Genomic DNA, 15,436 nt, shown 5'->3' on the forward strand with positions numbered 1-15,436 from the left:
AAACAATTCGTTGTTTACGATAAATGTATTTTAAATGCTTTCATTTAGTTTATTGTTATTCGTTATCACTATATAAATTTAGTATTTATAAAACTATCGCAACAGAACGATTTAGATAAATTAATTAATTATTACTTACGTATTTACAATTTTTAATTCTTGTAAATTTACGTTTTACGACCGCAAATACGTCAGTATTATAAACTACAAAATGACTAGATTCACTCATCCGTTTAATTTGCTTTACAGCATATTTACATTTACTATCGACTAGATTAATCTAAACTTACGTTTAATATTAAATCAGTAATTAATAGAAAAATATCTTAAAATCAATCAAACATCTTATTTAATTTTAGTCAATATCGATGAGACGAGAGTGTCTATACTTCTTGCGGAAAATATTCAAAAATACTAAAAAGAACCTAACGTAAATAAAATCATTCAGGCACTTATTAATATGATTAATATTATTGTTTTAATTTAGGTATGTGTATTTAAAAGAGGCAGTATATCGTTTATAATTATTTCACCAACCTTGGTATTACTTTAGGCAGGATTGTCATTAATTCATCTAATGTGTAATTTTAATCTGTAGTATAAAGTATAAAGCTGGTTACACTTAAAATTATGCTGAATTTACAGAATGTACATATAAAAAAATAATCTCTAGTTAATTAAAACTCATTTATTTAAAAATATAATGTCGTGACTGACTGATTAATTACTATCAATGTACAGGATAAGACATAGAGACTTGAAATTTGGAGGAGTTTTGAGGGAGATGCTGACACCCCCTTTATTTATAAAATTAATCGTGTCATTCGCTTTTTCACAAGGTCTAAAGGCAGACATTATTGTTTCTGTAAAAAAGTTTTTAACTATATATATATATTTTTTTAAAAAAAAAAATCATATACGTAACGCCAGTTTTATACAGATTTATTATCTAAGTAATTATATTTGCAAGCAATACGATTATGTATAATATATATTGTATGTACAAACTCATATTTAAACGCTTAAAAATATAAATTGGACCATTATAATAATAAGATATTTTTTTATATATGTACAATATATCTTATATTACACTTTAAATTTAATGTTCCTATAAAATAATCGAATCAATGGCGGATTAAATGTTTACTAATTTAATATTTCTAAAATTGAAAAAGTTAAATCCTAGACTAAAATATGTAATAATAATAATTAATTTGTAATCTCCATTTGTTAATTAATTTGATTTTCTGTTTCACGTTAGGTATATTTCGTTGAACTTAAAAAAAATTATCCATATAAATAATATGAGTTGGAATTTGGAAAATTGTATTTAAGATTATATTGATATTTTGGGATAATAAGTGTCCTATTTAATAAATCACTAGTCCTTATATTTTAATTACTTCAATAAAAATTACTGCAAATTTGTAACTTTCTCGCTTGCATGAAATGTTTTTAAAAAATGTTAACACATTTATACCAATTCTATAATTTTACAACAAAATAATATTGGATTCGTCTTCATTAAAACAACAATAGTTTATAAAAATCTACACTCCGTATAAAACTGATCAAGATAATAGGTGCGCGAGCTCGTCACAAACATCACTTAGGTCTCAAAATTTCAACATTATGGTGTCGTCTTGCAAGACGCCCTTGCCGCAAACATCTGACTGAAATGCGCCGAGGGGCGTAGGCGTGGCTCAGGTACACAGGCCCGAGTTATCGACGAGAGAACGCGCCAACACGTCGGCCGCTGCTATATCACTCACTTTACCTTCGAAATGCCCTCTTACATGGAACATGAACTCCGCTTTCCCAGCGAACTCCTGACGACACATGAGACACAGATGGTGTGCGTGTGTGTGCTGCCGCTCCGGCGCGTAGTGTGTGTGCCCATGTGTGAAGTAAGCACCTCCGCCGCCACCTTCATTCACCACAGTAGCTGTAGATACTGAAGCTGTAGCTATACCGTGTCCATTCAAAATCTGCTGGTTCTGGTTGTGATGGTGAAGTAATTGTAGTTTTTCTTGATTTGTCAGGTGGACTTTTTCTTGCTGCTGAAAGTTTCAATAAATCATGTAGCCACAATCAAACACAATCAACTTTCCTTAATATTTTTACAGTCAAAAACCCCGTGTAAGTCGTACGGGACCTTTGGCTGTTAATGTGTTAAATTAGTATTGCATTTATTCCATTCATTCAATGAAAACATAACATCTTAAAACGAGGGTTGAAATAATTCTGCTAACCTGATGTTGTGAGGCCTGTTGCATTTTATCTTGGAGTAATTTAGTATCTGGTAGATGTGATTTGGCATGAGCACTCCATTCATCTCTTGTTGCGAAGAGTCGACCGCAGAGCTCGCAAGACCACGATACCACCATGCCCGCAGTAGCAGCCGCTACTGCAGCAGTTGCAGCACTTGTATGAACTAGATTTGAATTCTGAAATTTTTTAGAAAAACCGATATAATAACTGGAAACTACCTGTGTCATTAATTAAGTAAAATAAGATGTAATTTATTAGCTTACAGTAAATTTAGGAATTAAAAATATGTAATAACTGCGAGTTCGTTGAAAGTAATACAGAAAGTGAAAAGCAATTACATACATGTTTAAAATATATATATATGAGCAAAATATTGGGCTGAAAATGATGAGAATAAAATAATATCTACAAAATATTAACGAAAGATTATATAAACATCGATAACTTTGCATGCCTTAATTTTTTGTGGGATTTACCGTAAAGTTGTGTCCCGGTACCTGGCAGACCTGAATCGGCTGCTGGTGGGAATGTTGTTGCTGTTGCTGCTGCTGCTGCTGTTGCTGTTGCTGCTGCTGCTGTTGTTGTTGTTGTTGTTGCTGAGCTACCGCTGCGATTTCTGCTTGACTAGGCTTTGTATCTTCTTGTTTCGGCTTGACGTCGTCTAACTTTAAAGCTGCAAAAAAATATTCAAATTGTTTTATTTTATTATAGTTCTAAAGAAAATATTAAATCCGGTTTAAATGAGGTATTTAAGTTTGATAATTTGCTTTTATTACCACCTGTGACTATTCATGATTACACAAAATATAACGTACGAGGTATAGTTATAGTCCGTTTACCCAAAGGTGCTATGTTTGAAGGCGTTATATGTTTTAACTTATTCATGTGCAGGACCAGTTTATCCCTTCTCGCAAACGCTTTATTGCAAACTTCACAAACGTACGGCTTTTCACCTGAAAAAGAGTTAAACCTTTGAACCTTCGTAGCTTTGAAATAATATTCTTCTTTTATATAGTATCGAAACTTGTTTATCTCATATAACAATTAATCAATTACCAGTATGTATCCTCATATGTATTGTTAACTTGTCTTTACGTGCTAAACCTTTGCCGCATACAGTACACTCGAATGCTTTGTTTCCTGATAAATATTAATTTAAATTAATTCTTAATAATCTTAATAAAGTATGCAACTTATCTCATATAACCAAATATAATATTTACCGTCGTTAGTTGAGCTGGTCGGTTTAATAGCTGGATGTTTTCTTACAGCGGTACCCTGAAGCGCTTTCAAGCGTGTTCCCGGATGCATTGATCCACCTTCGGCGTATGGTTCCGTGAAGGGAATCAAATTTGGTCGAGGAATATTATTTGTTACTTCTGGCGACCTGCAAAAATTCCTATAATGCTAGGTGAATTTGTTTTTGTTTTCAGCCAATTATTCACATTGATAGCAATTTTGTTAAAATTATATCAAATCAAATCAATTTTATTCAAGTAAACTTTTCAATGAAGAGTTTTTGAATCGTCGATATTTAAATATACCTTATTATATCAACTACGAGTATGTTACTAACAGTATGGTGGAGCTCCACCAAATAAAAAACATGGTAAACATGGTAAATAATAATTTTAAATACTGCTAGTAATAAAAATAACCATGTTAATTTAAAATCTTACGAGTATGTTGATGAGATAGCATCATGAAATTATATAATAATCAATTTTCATGTATGTATAATTATACACAAACAATTCAATTAAATTTAATTCACTAGTTAATTTATATATGGGGCTGTTGTTTTATACTACTAATAAAGCAATATTATATTTGTTTATTTTTGAACAGTTATAAAATATGTTTTAGTATGTTGTTTGTATATTATATATTAAATAAGCAATAATTTTAAATGTTTATATACTCACCAATTTCCAAGGCTTTGTAGCACTCGCACTCCTCCTTCAAATCCCATCCCAACATCATCTGGAACTGTGAATGTGGAATCTGGACCACCCGTGCTGGAGCTTACTTGCGGAACTTTGATTGGAGAATTAATGGTTGCATAGTGATGTTGGGTTGAACTAACTGTTGGTGGAGACGGGTGGCCGGGGTGTGTGTTACTTTGTGCCTGCTAAAAGAAATTTCCCAAATGTTTTTAAACCAATATATTTTGTGTTTAGTATTCGCTTTTAATATTATTGGATTAGCTGTCTTTATTATTTACGCTGGTTATTTATTATTAATTTCACTATGTACTATTTATAATCATCACATATATCACTATATGTACTATATAATCATCACACATATTATGACGTGGATTCTATATTCATATATTCGTCCGCTTAACATTACGCCCCCTAGGTGTCATTATAGACGACTAAGGGATTCTTTGTTAAGCAAGCTAGAAAACTAAACAGTGACAGGAAACAAACCTAACATTACCAAAAAAAAAACCGTTAACAAAAGGGATTTGGTATGCGGCCGATCTCAAAGGTCTGCTAAAACTTTTGTTTACATATTATATAATATACTGTGTCATGCTGTCTACTTACTTGCATTTCTTGATGATGTCGCGAGGTGTTATTGGAGTTATTTGATTGCTGTTGCTGTTGTTGATGGTGTTGCTGCTGTTGTTGTTGCTGTTGTTGCTGCTGCTGTTGTTGCTGTTGCTGCTGTTGCTGTTGCTGCTGTTGCTGTTGCTGCTGCTGTTGTTGCTGCTGTTGCTGCTGCTGCTGTTGTTGTTGCTGCTGTTGCTGCTGCTGCTGCTGCTGTTGTTGTTGTTGTTGCTCGCGCCTAGCAGCAGCTGCAGCTTGAGCCATATGTTGTTGTACCGCTACATGTGCCTCCAAATACGCGGTTTTTTGTGCTTCTGTCATCTTATCCATGTTGACCGTGCCATCCTTTTTAGATAATAGAAGAAAATACATATATTTAAAAAAAATATATATTAAGTTATGAAGTAATGTTTTAAGATATTTTCTAATTTTACCAATTTCGACCTTTATTTGAAAAGCTCTTTTAAATAAAACCAAATATGAGTTATTTGCAAAAATCATCGTTTACTTTATTCATCGGCATGTTTTTTGAATTGCTGGTCCCGACTGTGCATTACTTTCCGTCGCCTTCAATGAGTGTCTTTGATGCGGTCGGAGGGAGGGCAAGGGAGGCCACCCCCGAGGCCCCTAGTGCATTCACCCCGCAGAAAGTGAGAACGGTCCCCCTTAGTCGACTTTCATTCCGTAACATGAATATGAACACCCTATGCTTAATTGCCCAAATTCGGTAAGGGGTAGGTTCAACGACCGCGAGAAAAACAGGGAAAAGGACATTGACGTTTGATTTCCATAGAAACGGTGTTTCCTGAAGTTTAATAAAATCACAAATTTCATATTTTATATGAGTAAGCATATTTGAAACAACACTTTATACATTAAACATAAATCTACTACCAGTTCAGAGTAGAGATTGTATTGTGGATAAATTTAAATAATGATAATAACTGCGATAGTATAAAACCACAGTTTTATAATGTCGCAGTTTTTATCGTTCGCATTTTGTTTTTGTTAAATATTACGCTTAAATAAATTAATTAAAAAAATAAATACAAATTAGCATCTTTATAAATTGTATCAAGTTATGTATGTAAGTCCATGAATCTAATAATATTTTTAGAAAAGTTTTAACTTTATATAAGTATTTGGAATGTATAAATGTGAATAGTTTTGAGAGGTAATCATTTATTTAATAACATCAAGCACTTATTAGAAATCATACATAATATGTATTTTTTTCAAACTCAGAACGTTTTCCCAACGCCTCTATTGTGTATTTATGTGAATCGTTCAATATGTATTGTGTTCAGCTGAAACGAGTCTCGTCTGAACAAAATAATTATTGTAGTGGAGTATTTTCATTATAATATTATATTATAGTACGTGCGGACGACGTCACAACTAGCCTTAAATGTAGTAAATTAAATTATTTATATTGTTTCTAACACGAACACCTAAACCTACGCATAGATATAAGATGTTTAATTTGCCTCATCAGCAAATTTACGTTCCACCGCATTATTATATACACTTCAATGATCTGAATTCGCATTTCCATTGTTTGAAGATGTCCCCCTCAATGATAAGCGGAAGGGTCGGAGGGGTCTTATCACTTCTGCACTGATTAAAAGTAAACTTTAGGTAAGTTTACTGGGGTCCGGACGAGGCAGGGGTAAAATAAGTGTTATCGAATTTGAATAAGTATCAAAAATGTTACTTTTATATATATATATGTAAATTATTTAATTTAATTTATTGATTTTGTTACAGATACTTTAATCATTAATTGATATTGTATACACAATATATATATAGTAATCAAATTCTATGTCATTGTACATATATTTACTTTAAACATTATGAAAAACAAAATTAAAATTAATATTAGTTTGTGAACTATCAGCGTCAAAATGAAAGACAAAAAAAAGGGGACTGGTCATTTCCCATAAATCGATTTTCAAGAATTGAAGATCTGATAATAAATATTTATTGAGTAATATTTATACATTCCTACATTTCTGATATAATCACAAATTCCATATTTTTACTATAAATTACATGAAGTTGTTTTTCAAATGTATACATTTACATGTACATGTTACATATTCATAATATATTTTGAATAAGTAATATTTTGCATACTTACTTTGATATATAATTCTAGTACATCCATTACGGTGTCAAGAGAAACTATAAATACATCACATAAACATTACACAAAGTTCACATTAACTCACATTCAGTTAGTTACATTAGCGGCGAGTGTTAATAAAGGTTAAATAGAACGTGTGGTGAGGCTATAGCCAAGGTTAAAGTCATGGCTAAGACGGGCACTCTCCCCCGTATCTGTTTACTAAGTGCAGGCACTGCCGCCTACGTCGATCGATTACACTTTCCCTCAGGAATGCACCTGAAACTTGGGGGACTCCTTTGCGTGTCTACGACATGAGCCTTTATTTTTTTTAATTTTGATATGATGTAACTCTGATTTGCCTTGATTTAAAATGATGGTGGAAGTAAAAGGTTTGTGTGTTAATCGCAATTTTTATGTTGTCAGAGTTCCTTATGTAATATAGATTAATATAGCATTATTATTAAAGGGATATCCATATGGGGAATCGAAGACACCCAGTATTCAATACTCCAGCTATTCGCTCCCTACTATGCAAGTAGTTGTATAGTAGTCTCTACTACTGGGTTTCTTCTCGGTAGAATCTACAATCTCCGGTATCTTTACAAAATGATAATTATCATTATAATGTAATCGTCATTTTACATCATTTATGATAATTAAAAGTGCTTGTAAAAGCACTAATGAATAAAGTATATTTTGATTTGATTTTATTTGTATTCCGTTTGAGGAGAATGTTAGAATCTAATTCTACCAAGCTACTTTAATGCGGATTGGTGGATACTGAATAATCAATTGAGCCGAGATGGCCCAGTGGTTAGAACGCGTGCATCTTAACCGATGATTTCGGGTTCAAACCCAGGCAGGCACCACTGAAATTTCATGTGCTTAATTTGTGTTTATAATTCATCTCGTGCTCGGCGGTGAAGGAAAACATCGTGAGGAAACCTGCATGTGTCTAATTTCAACGAAATTCAGCCACATGTGTATTCCGCCAACCCTTATGGAGCAGCGTGGTGGAATATGCTCCAAACCTTCTCCTCAAAGGGAGAGGAGGCCTTTATCCCAGCAGTGGGACATTTACGGGCTGCTTATGTTTATTTATGTTATGAATAATCAATTTACATCCGTCACATCCTGATTTTCAAACGACACTACCGTCGAGCACGATAAACACAAATTGGGCACATGGAAATTCAGTAGATCTTACCAAGGTTTAAACTTACGATCCTCGGTTAAGATTTTGGTGGTTTAACTAATGGACTATCTCCATTTAATTGATCCAAATTATTGAATTCAAATTTCAAATGTTAGTTCAGTTCTAATGACAATGCATTTTATATGGTAAGCCTATCCCGATTCTAAGCCCAAGTTTCCCTCCAGACGAAGCAACTGCAACAGCAACTATCCTTTAGCCTTTTATTATTAATTTACAAAATACACCTTTAAAAGTAATAGTTAAATATAGTTTAAATATTAATATTTTCTCGACTGGTGACAGGAGTGCTGCTTGATTCTATGCTCAGAGAATCGAAAATACGATTCAAGAGGGAAATTCTGTTAGCATTCTGGCCACTATTTTAATTTTAATTTTTATATAAGTAAGAAGTAAAACAGAGTTTAGTTGTCAAAAATAAATTAATAAATTTATTATTATAATAATTTATAGCAACGAGGTATAAGGTATAAGCGACACGCGCCAGAAAGGAAGTAGAGAACGGTTGCTTCATAAGAGAACGTCATGCCATTTATCGTCACGGTTTAAGGCACATCAAAAGATGTAACACATTAATAAAATATCCAATTGTACTCTTCTACTACCTAGACTAGGATTTAAACAAATGCGTGTAAAAAGTAAAAAGACCCGAATCATCTGATATGTTTCATGTGCGAATACATTTCTTAGATCGATTGTGGATTGTACTATAATATTTTATTTAATATGTTTAGTTCATATTCCATGTTATAATTTATGTACTTTAAGTTATATTTGCAATTTTCCGTTTACGATATCGGGGTGTGGGTGTGGGTATTTATTTATATGAAGAATAAATATAATAAACATGAAATAAACATAATATTATATATAATTATTATTTGAAACACTTTTATTTCATTATTGGTAAAGATTTACATAAAACTTTTTTTTTATTTTTGGAATTTGTAGAATAAATGATATCTCACAATGAAGGTGTGTTTAAAAATAAATCAAATATTTATAATAAATGATAAGCTTCAGATACATGAAGATATGAAGTACGTGACATAGCAAGTGTATTTATTATCGAAGTGTATTCGATTAAGGTCTAAACGCTAGAAAGGTTAAACTCATACCTATTGTTTGTTTTTGTCTAGGTAGAATGTAACCATAGCAACAATGGCAAGCCACGGCTGTAAACATGTTAATAAAAATTCAAGGGTATCGCAGACCCGTAGAGATTCTCCCTCTCATTCCTTACAAGGGGGTTTCTTCAGGGGGCTTTGTTGGGGTTATTGTCGACTTAATATTTTAAATTTATCCGATGATTTGTAGAAAATAATATGTCATGTTTTTGCCGTCCATTACGATAGCTTTAGTCCGATTTTCAATTGTTTTAACATAGAACTGAAATTTTCAATTTAAAAAATATACATATTGCGCTTCTTCTAGTAGCAATCATTAAATTATTAATATTATAAAGATATGAAAGTGTTAGAAGTTACGAATAAAATAATTTAAATTAATATAACAGAATATATAGTAGAAGTTTCCAGTAATAGAAATTCGGACGTCTTAAGACCACTGCAGCTGTCTATTCAAGTAGGCTGTGTAGGGTGAGCCTATTTTGATCATCCATCACATTAGTGGGGAAGGTTGAAGCGTCAGTGATGTTCAGGGGTAGTGCAGTCCCCACTGGGAGGCGGGAGGCCGTAGTAGGAATATCCTTCACCCCGCTAGGTCAGGGTTAACAGTCCCCCGAGCAGGGTGACTGCCAGCCTTCGACCTTGCTTCCTATGCGTGTACTGCACAACCCTCGCATTGCCGTGTAATGCATTCAAGGTCTTTTTCATCATTTATATTTATTATGTTTCTTGTTAATGACAATTATAAAATCAAAGAACATATGTACCTAGGCATAAACTGAAACTAGAGGAGAAATACTGTGATTTATACATAAAGATTAAATTTAGGTGCAAAAGACATTCGTATCCGAAAACAAAGAGTTACCGGACATGCGTATTCATTATTCAATTCAAATACCCAAGTGACTTGTAGCTATGAGCTTTGATGACAAACCTTATGACTATAATATTAGAGTGGATAATTCATCGTCTTGTAAGACAAAGCGGGGATATTCGATAAGGATTCGTGATACGTTTTTATTGAGTTCGAAATCGTTTGTCAGAGTTTTGGATAATTGTTATGATGTATTTTGGAGTTTATTGCTTGTAGATAAGGTTGAATTTAAAGTGTGCGGCTGTGGGTGGGTGTTGGGTCGATATGAGCCGGGCGCGCTGGATCGATAGAGGGGCGCTCGCCGCGACTATGCCGCGACGTGCATCGCCTGGCGCGTGCCGACACACAACAAGCATTATGGCTGTTAATGATAAATTACCACGATCTTACTGAATTTTATTTATAACATTTATTCTATTTTAATTAACTCACATTTAATAATCGATAGTCTTGAATATGTAATAAGATAATCGATAATGCTACGTGTTGTTACATTATACTTTCTGTAAAAAAAATATCAATATTTTCCCAATATTTTCAACCTCACGAGAGTTTCGAAATAGTATCGGAAGGTTTGAATAATGGAACAGACTTTATCATTAAAGATTCATTTCAGAGAAAGATACCTCATTAATCCTTTCGCTTCCTTCGTTATTGTTAATAAATCGGCTTAACATATTCTACTGTATTTAACTACAGATAAGGTAGGTATTACACTTATTGCCGGCATATTAAATATTAAAAAAAATAGTTAAAAGTACGTTATAAAATAACATAAAGAGTAAGCAGGTACATTATTTGTGTCAAGTGTCAACAAGGTGGATAGACTCTCAACTTATGTTGTCAACCTAAAAATTTATAGTCGGGTTCCATCCTTCGGATTCCATCATTCCAAACACGGTTGTAGATGACAATCAATAAGCAATTGTAGCGCTTCTATATTGAATAGAGATTTTGACTTCGAGTTTGAATAAATGTCCGCTTAAAAAAATTAAACCCTTTGAAACTTATACGGTATGATTTTATTATTCTTGCGAAATGATATAAGTGTGTTCCGAGTAGAAACTATCAAGGGTCGATACTTGTACGATTAACTTTTTGTTTGAACTGCTAGTTGCAGCTGTGCCCCGGACCTATGAACGTCGATTATGGATTTATTACTATTTCAGAATCCGTTATGTTTAGTAGAATTTTATAGTAGTTGTTAAATTATGAAATAATTATGATATATCTATAAAATTTTAATATTAAACAATCTGTTGATGTATATCTAATCATAATATGATATTATATTTATATTGATCGGCGTTACACATATTTGTATCGATTGATCACTGATAAGTATTATCAATATTTGCTTATAATTTTTGTTCAGTCCTACAAACACACATTATATTATCACTAACCGACGCGGATTCACCAGCGGAAAGACAACCAGTTTCCTTTGAACGCTATCGTTTAATCCAAATATGTATATGACTTTATTACTTTATCTTGATGTGCTAAAAACTTTATTTTCAATTTCGTCCAAATTCCAGAGGACTTTAGGTCACAATACACATAATTTTAACCACAAAACTGAACTCTAAACTTAGCAACCATAACATATATGTACAAATTATTAATTATTATAATATTATAATTGTTTAAATACATTATAGTCTTGTAAAAAGTATTTTCAAGCGGTTCTACTACAATAAAATAGTCATATTTTAATTTTGTCTATATAATATTATTTTTAGAATATTTGTTTATTTAACACGTTTTTATTTAAAGTTTTAGGAATTTCAAATTTGGATTCAGATGTTTTTTTAATATTTTTTATATTTTCTTTAAGCAATCAATTACATTTAGTTTGCGACTGTTTGTGTGGACTGACCTGAAAATTAATAGTAGAAGTAACGATCCTCATAGACTCAGCATAGTTCCGCAGCACCGAGTCGGTATTGAGACAGCTCTGACGCCACTCATATAGTTGTTCTAACCTCGTTACACACCGCTCGCAGATCTTCTTTGGCAGGAAGTCGTCCTTCGATATCTGCTAAATATATAGACACATATTAGATTTCAAATGAAATGTATTTGAATATGTGATGGCCCAGCTAGAGGCAGAGAAGACGTGCATCTTAACCGACGACTCTGAGTACAAATTCGGGCAAGTCTAGTGGCTTGGTGGTAGTCCACCACTGAATATTCATGTGCCTAATTTGTGTTTATAATTCATCTCGTGCTCGACGATGAAGGATAACATTGTGAGGAAATGTATGTCGTGGGTTTTCACCCACTGCATTCATCTACCGGCACTATCCACTAACCATTATTACGTCATTGTGGTGGATTAAGAACCAAACTTTCTCCTCAAAAAGGAGAGGAGGCCATAGCCTAGCATTGATATATTTACAGGCTATTTGCTTTATCTTTAAGTTCATTTATCATCATGGATATAATTTATAAATTATGATAACCAGTCAATGGAGTAAGTATTAATATTCATACTTGCATAAAATATTTGTTCATTGTTTTTTTTGTGCGATTCCTCTCAATATCGAATCGATAATACAGTCGCTACCATAGTAAATATATATTTTTAGTAAAAACAAAAGACAGCTACACTATTTATTTTTTTTAATTTATACTTACAAAACATTTTGTTTAAATTGAATGCTTTAAATATGAAAGAAGTGTAAGCAAAGAGTTCCGGGCTTTATTTATGTTACTGAAACCGAATTTCCCTTGGGATAATACACAATGGACGAAGCAAAGCAACCTTGCAGGAACTGTAGCCGTATTTTTTATATATTTTTTTTGTTTCAAATCAATAACACAGTTCCTTTCAATTGATATAAATTTTTAATAAACCTTAAAAAATATACGACAATTTTTAATGTTAACAATGATACAAAAGTTATGTTACAATAAATATAAGTGTAATGTAAGAGAGCGTAATGTAACCAATTAAAGTTCAATAATGTTTTATATTAGCTTTTCTCCTTCGCATTTCTACTTCATATATATGTGTATGATGTATGACGAGAATCTCAATGTAGTTTTATATAAGAGCTGACTTTCGAACTTAGTAATAGAATATTTAAAATAATAAAGAAAACAGTTGAACCTCTTTAATATAAAATTTAAAAATATTTTTTTTTCTTGTTGTAGAAAAGTTAATCTACCTTTATATTATTTCAAATAAGTTCTGAACGACTAAAAAAATGTTTTTGTTCGATTATTTATATAACATAAACTCATACGAAACAAGTTAAAACTCATTAGCTTCCATTCTACAGAACCAATAGCGTCGATTCTGTTGTGCACAGTTTAAAAATTAAACTGATTACTACTACTACTATCCTTTTTCATCCTAATTATTAGAAAGAGATAAAATTCTCAGACTATAAATCGTAAGTTTAAGTCATACTCTAATACTAATTGTATAAAAATCAATTAGGAGGCTATTACCAGCAGGATTACCAGCTATTGTATTCATAACTGTTTAAATTCCATTTAACTCAAGTATTGAATATTACATGATGCTAATCCGTAAAACAAAATCACTTTAGCATTCACAAACAGGGCAATAGTTCAAAGATATATGAGGATTAGGCTTGCGTCACGTGTTGGATGTAATCTCTCGAGGCCTCTACATTACGCCTGAAAAATATTCTAGATCTTATATCGATGTTATTAAAGATCAATTTACGTTACATACGCAAGTTCTTGGAGCTCATAAAGGGAAATCGTATTTGCCATACATTGAATGTGAAGCACTATTTAAAGTAAAGAGATTGTTTAATATACAATAATATTACTTGTTAGCTAGGAGTTTCAATATTTAGCTAATTTAAATAGTAAGATTTTGGGAAAATATTTGGTCATAATTTTTTTTATATTTAACACACAAATAAGAATTTTGAGACAGTAAACGATGCTTAAGAAAATGATTATGTAATAAATAGAAGCAATACTTATTCTACAATTTCGAATGATTAATGTTAATATCCAGGAAAAAATGATTCAATAAAATACGACATACTATTTTAGTTTAAAATATTAGACAAATCATTACTTTTATATTCGATTAGAGTATTGAGTATTTAATAAACTAATTTTTTATAATTTATTTATTGCAAAATGTCTACTCAATGTAATATTAAACTCAACCAAAAATCTAAGTAGTAATAACTTGACATTCAACGTAAAATCAGACTGGTATGTTTTGATGTCAATAAGAATCCGTAAAAAAAGCTGTATTTCGAGGAAAATATTAACAATTTGTAGGTATGTCTAAAAAATCTAAATACCTCGATTAGTAAAATAAGGTTATAATTATTTAGTGTTAAGAAATTTAACAAGATTTTTAATTACTATTTTTCTAATATTTTAAATATGTTATACAATATATTAGATTAATATTCAATATATGTATTATATCTTAACCAAATGCTCAACAGGTATCGTGTTCAGTGTTACTGTATTTCATGTTGATGTTCGTAGCGCGTAGCGCGCTTGCGCCTACGAGTCTACGGCAGTCGACGTCTCTACATCACTGCACCTTCCGCTTTACACCATGTTTACTATGACATTTAATTTGCGAACGAACTCTACCATTATTGAAGTATGAACAGGTTAGTTGAAATGCTTTGTGGTATAGAAAATATTAAGGCTCACCATAGTCGGCAGGCAGGTCCGTAGTTTGAAAAGAATCTGTCGCTGCTCCGACTCCTTGTCGAATATGTGAAGGCGAGGCCCGCTCTTGAGCGAGCAGAGGCGGCAGAGGTCGGTGAACGCGGTGAAGTTGAGGTCCTCGGGCTCGGTCATCGCGAAGCACCTGATGAGGAGGTCGAGGAGGCAGGAGTTGTCCATGTATACGGCGGTGGTTGTCGGGTGGCGGGAGACATCAACGCATGTCGCGGGATCTCGGGGAGGCGTCGCGCCGCCGCTGCGTTCGGGGGGCACTGGGCCCTGCGCTCCCGGCTCGCCCCCTGCCCCCTGCCCCCCTGCCCCCCTCGCGCCCTCGTCTCTACGACCCCCGCCCGCGCGCCCGCCCCCACGCGCGCTTCGGGGTGGCTCGGACGCGCCGGAAAATGCGTGCCAGTTTTCCCGTCTGCAATTGCCGATTGTCCGTATTGATTATGACGTCTTAATTTATATTGATGTTGTAGTGAAAAGGAAAGAAAATGTAGATGAAATATTGTTTCGATGTGCGGCAACTCTTTGTCGTTACATAATATCTTAGCTCTTGATATGTATGAATTATAT

At 32.9% G+C, this 15,436-nt stretch overlaps 2 protein-coding genes across 2 annotated transcripts; one reads left to right on the plus strand and one right to left on the minus strand.

The window, feature by feature from the left end:
• Window positions 1–1,646: 1,646 nt before the first annotated feature.
• On the minus strand, window positions 1,647–15,115 carry LOC125066120 (alpha-protein kinase 1). The gene is made up of 10 exons (XM_047674040.1): window positions 14,846–15,115; window positions 12,057–12,218; window positions 4,830–5,177; window positions 4,200–4,405; window positions 3,498–3,661; window positions 3,331–3,414; window positions 3,114–3,227; window positions 2,751–2,911; window positions 2,256–2,450; window positions 1,647–2,063 (listed from the first exon to the last, which is right to left on the minus strand). Exons 1-10 carry the CDS (start codon window positions 15,038–15,040, stop codon window positions 1,707–1,709), a joined length of 1,986 nt encoding a protein of 661 aa, XP_047529996.1. The 5' UTR covers window positions 15,041–15,115; the 3' UTR covers window positions 1,647–1,706.
• Window positions 15,039–15,413, plus strand: LOC125066429. The gene has a single exon (XM_047674499.1). The coding sequence runs from the start codon at window positions 15,039–15,041 to the stop codon at window positions 15,411–15,413; it is 375 nt and encodes a 124-aa protein (XP_047530455.1).
• Window positions 15,414–15,436: the final 23 nt, after the last annotated feature.

Source organism: Vanessa atalanta, chromosome 9 (genome assembly GCF_905147765.1).
Source record: "Vanessa atalanta chromosome 9, ilVanAtal1.2, whole genome shotgun sequence".
Classification (NCBI taxonomy): Eukaryota; Metazoa; Arthropoda; class Insecta; order Lepidoptera; family Nymphalidae; genus Vanessa; species Vanessa atalanta.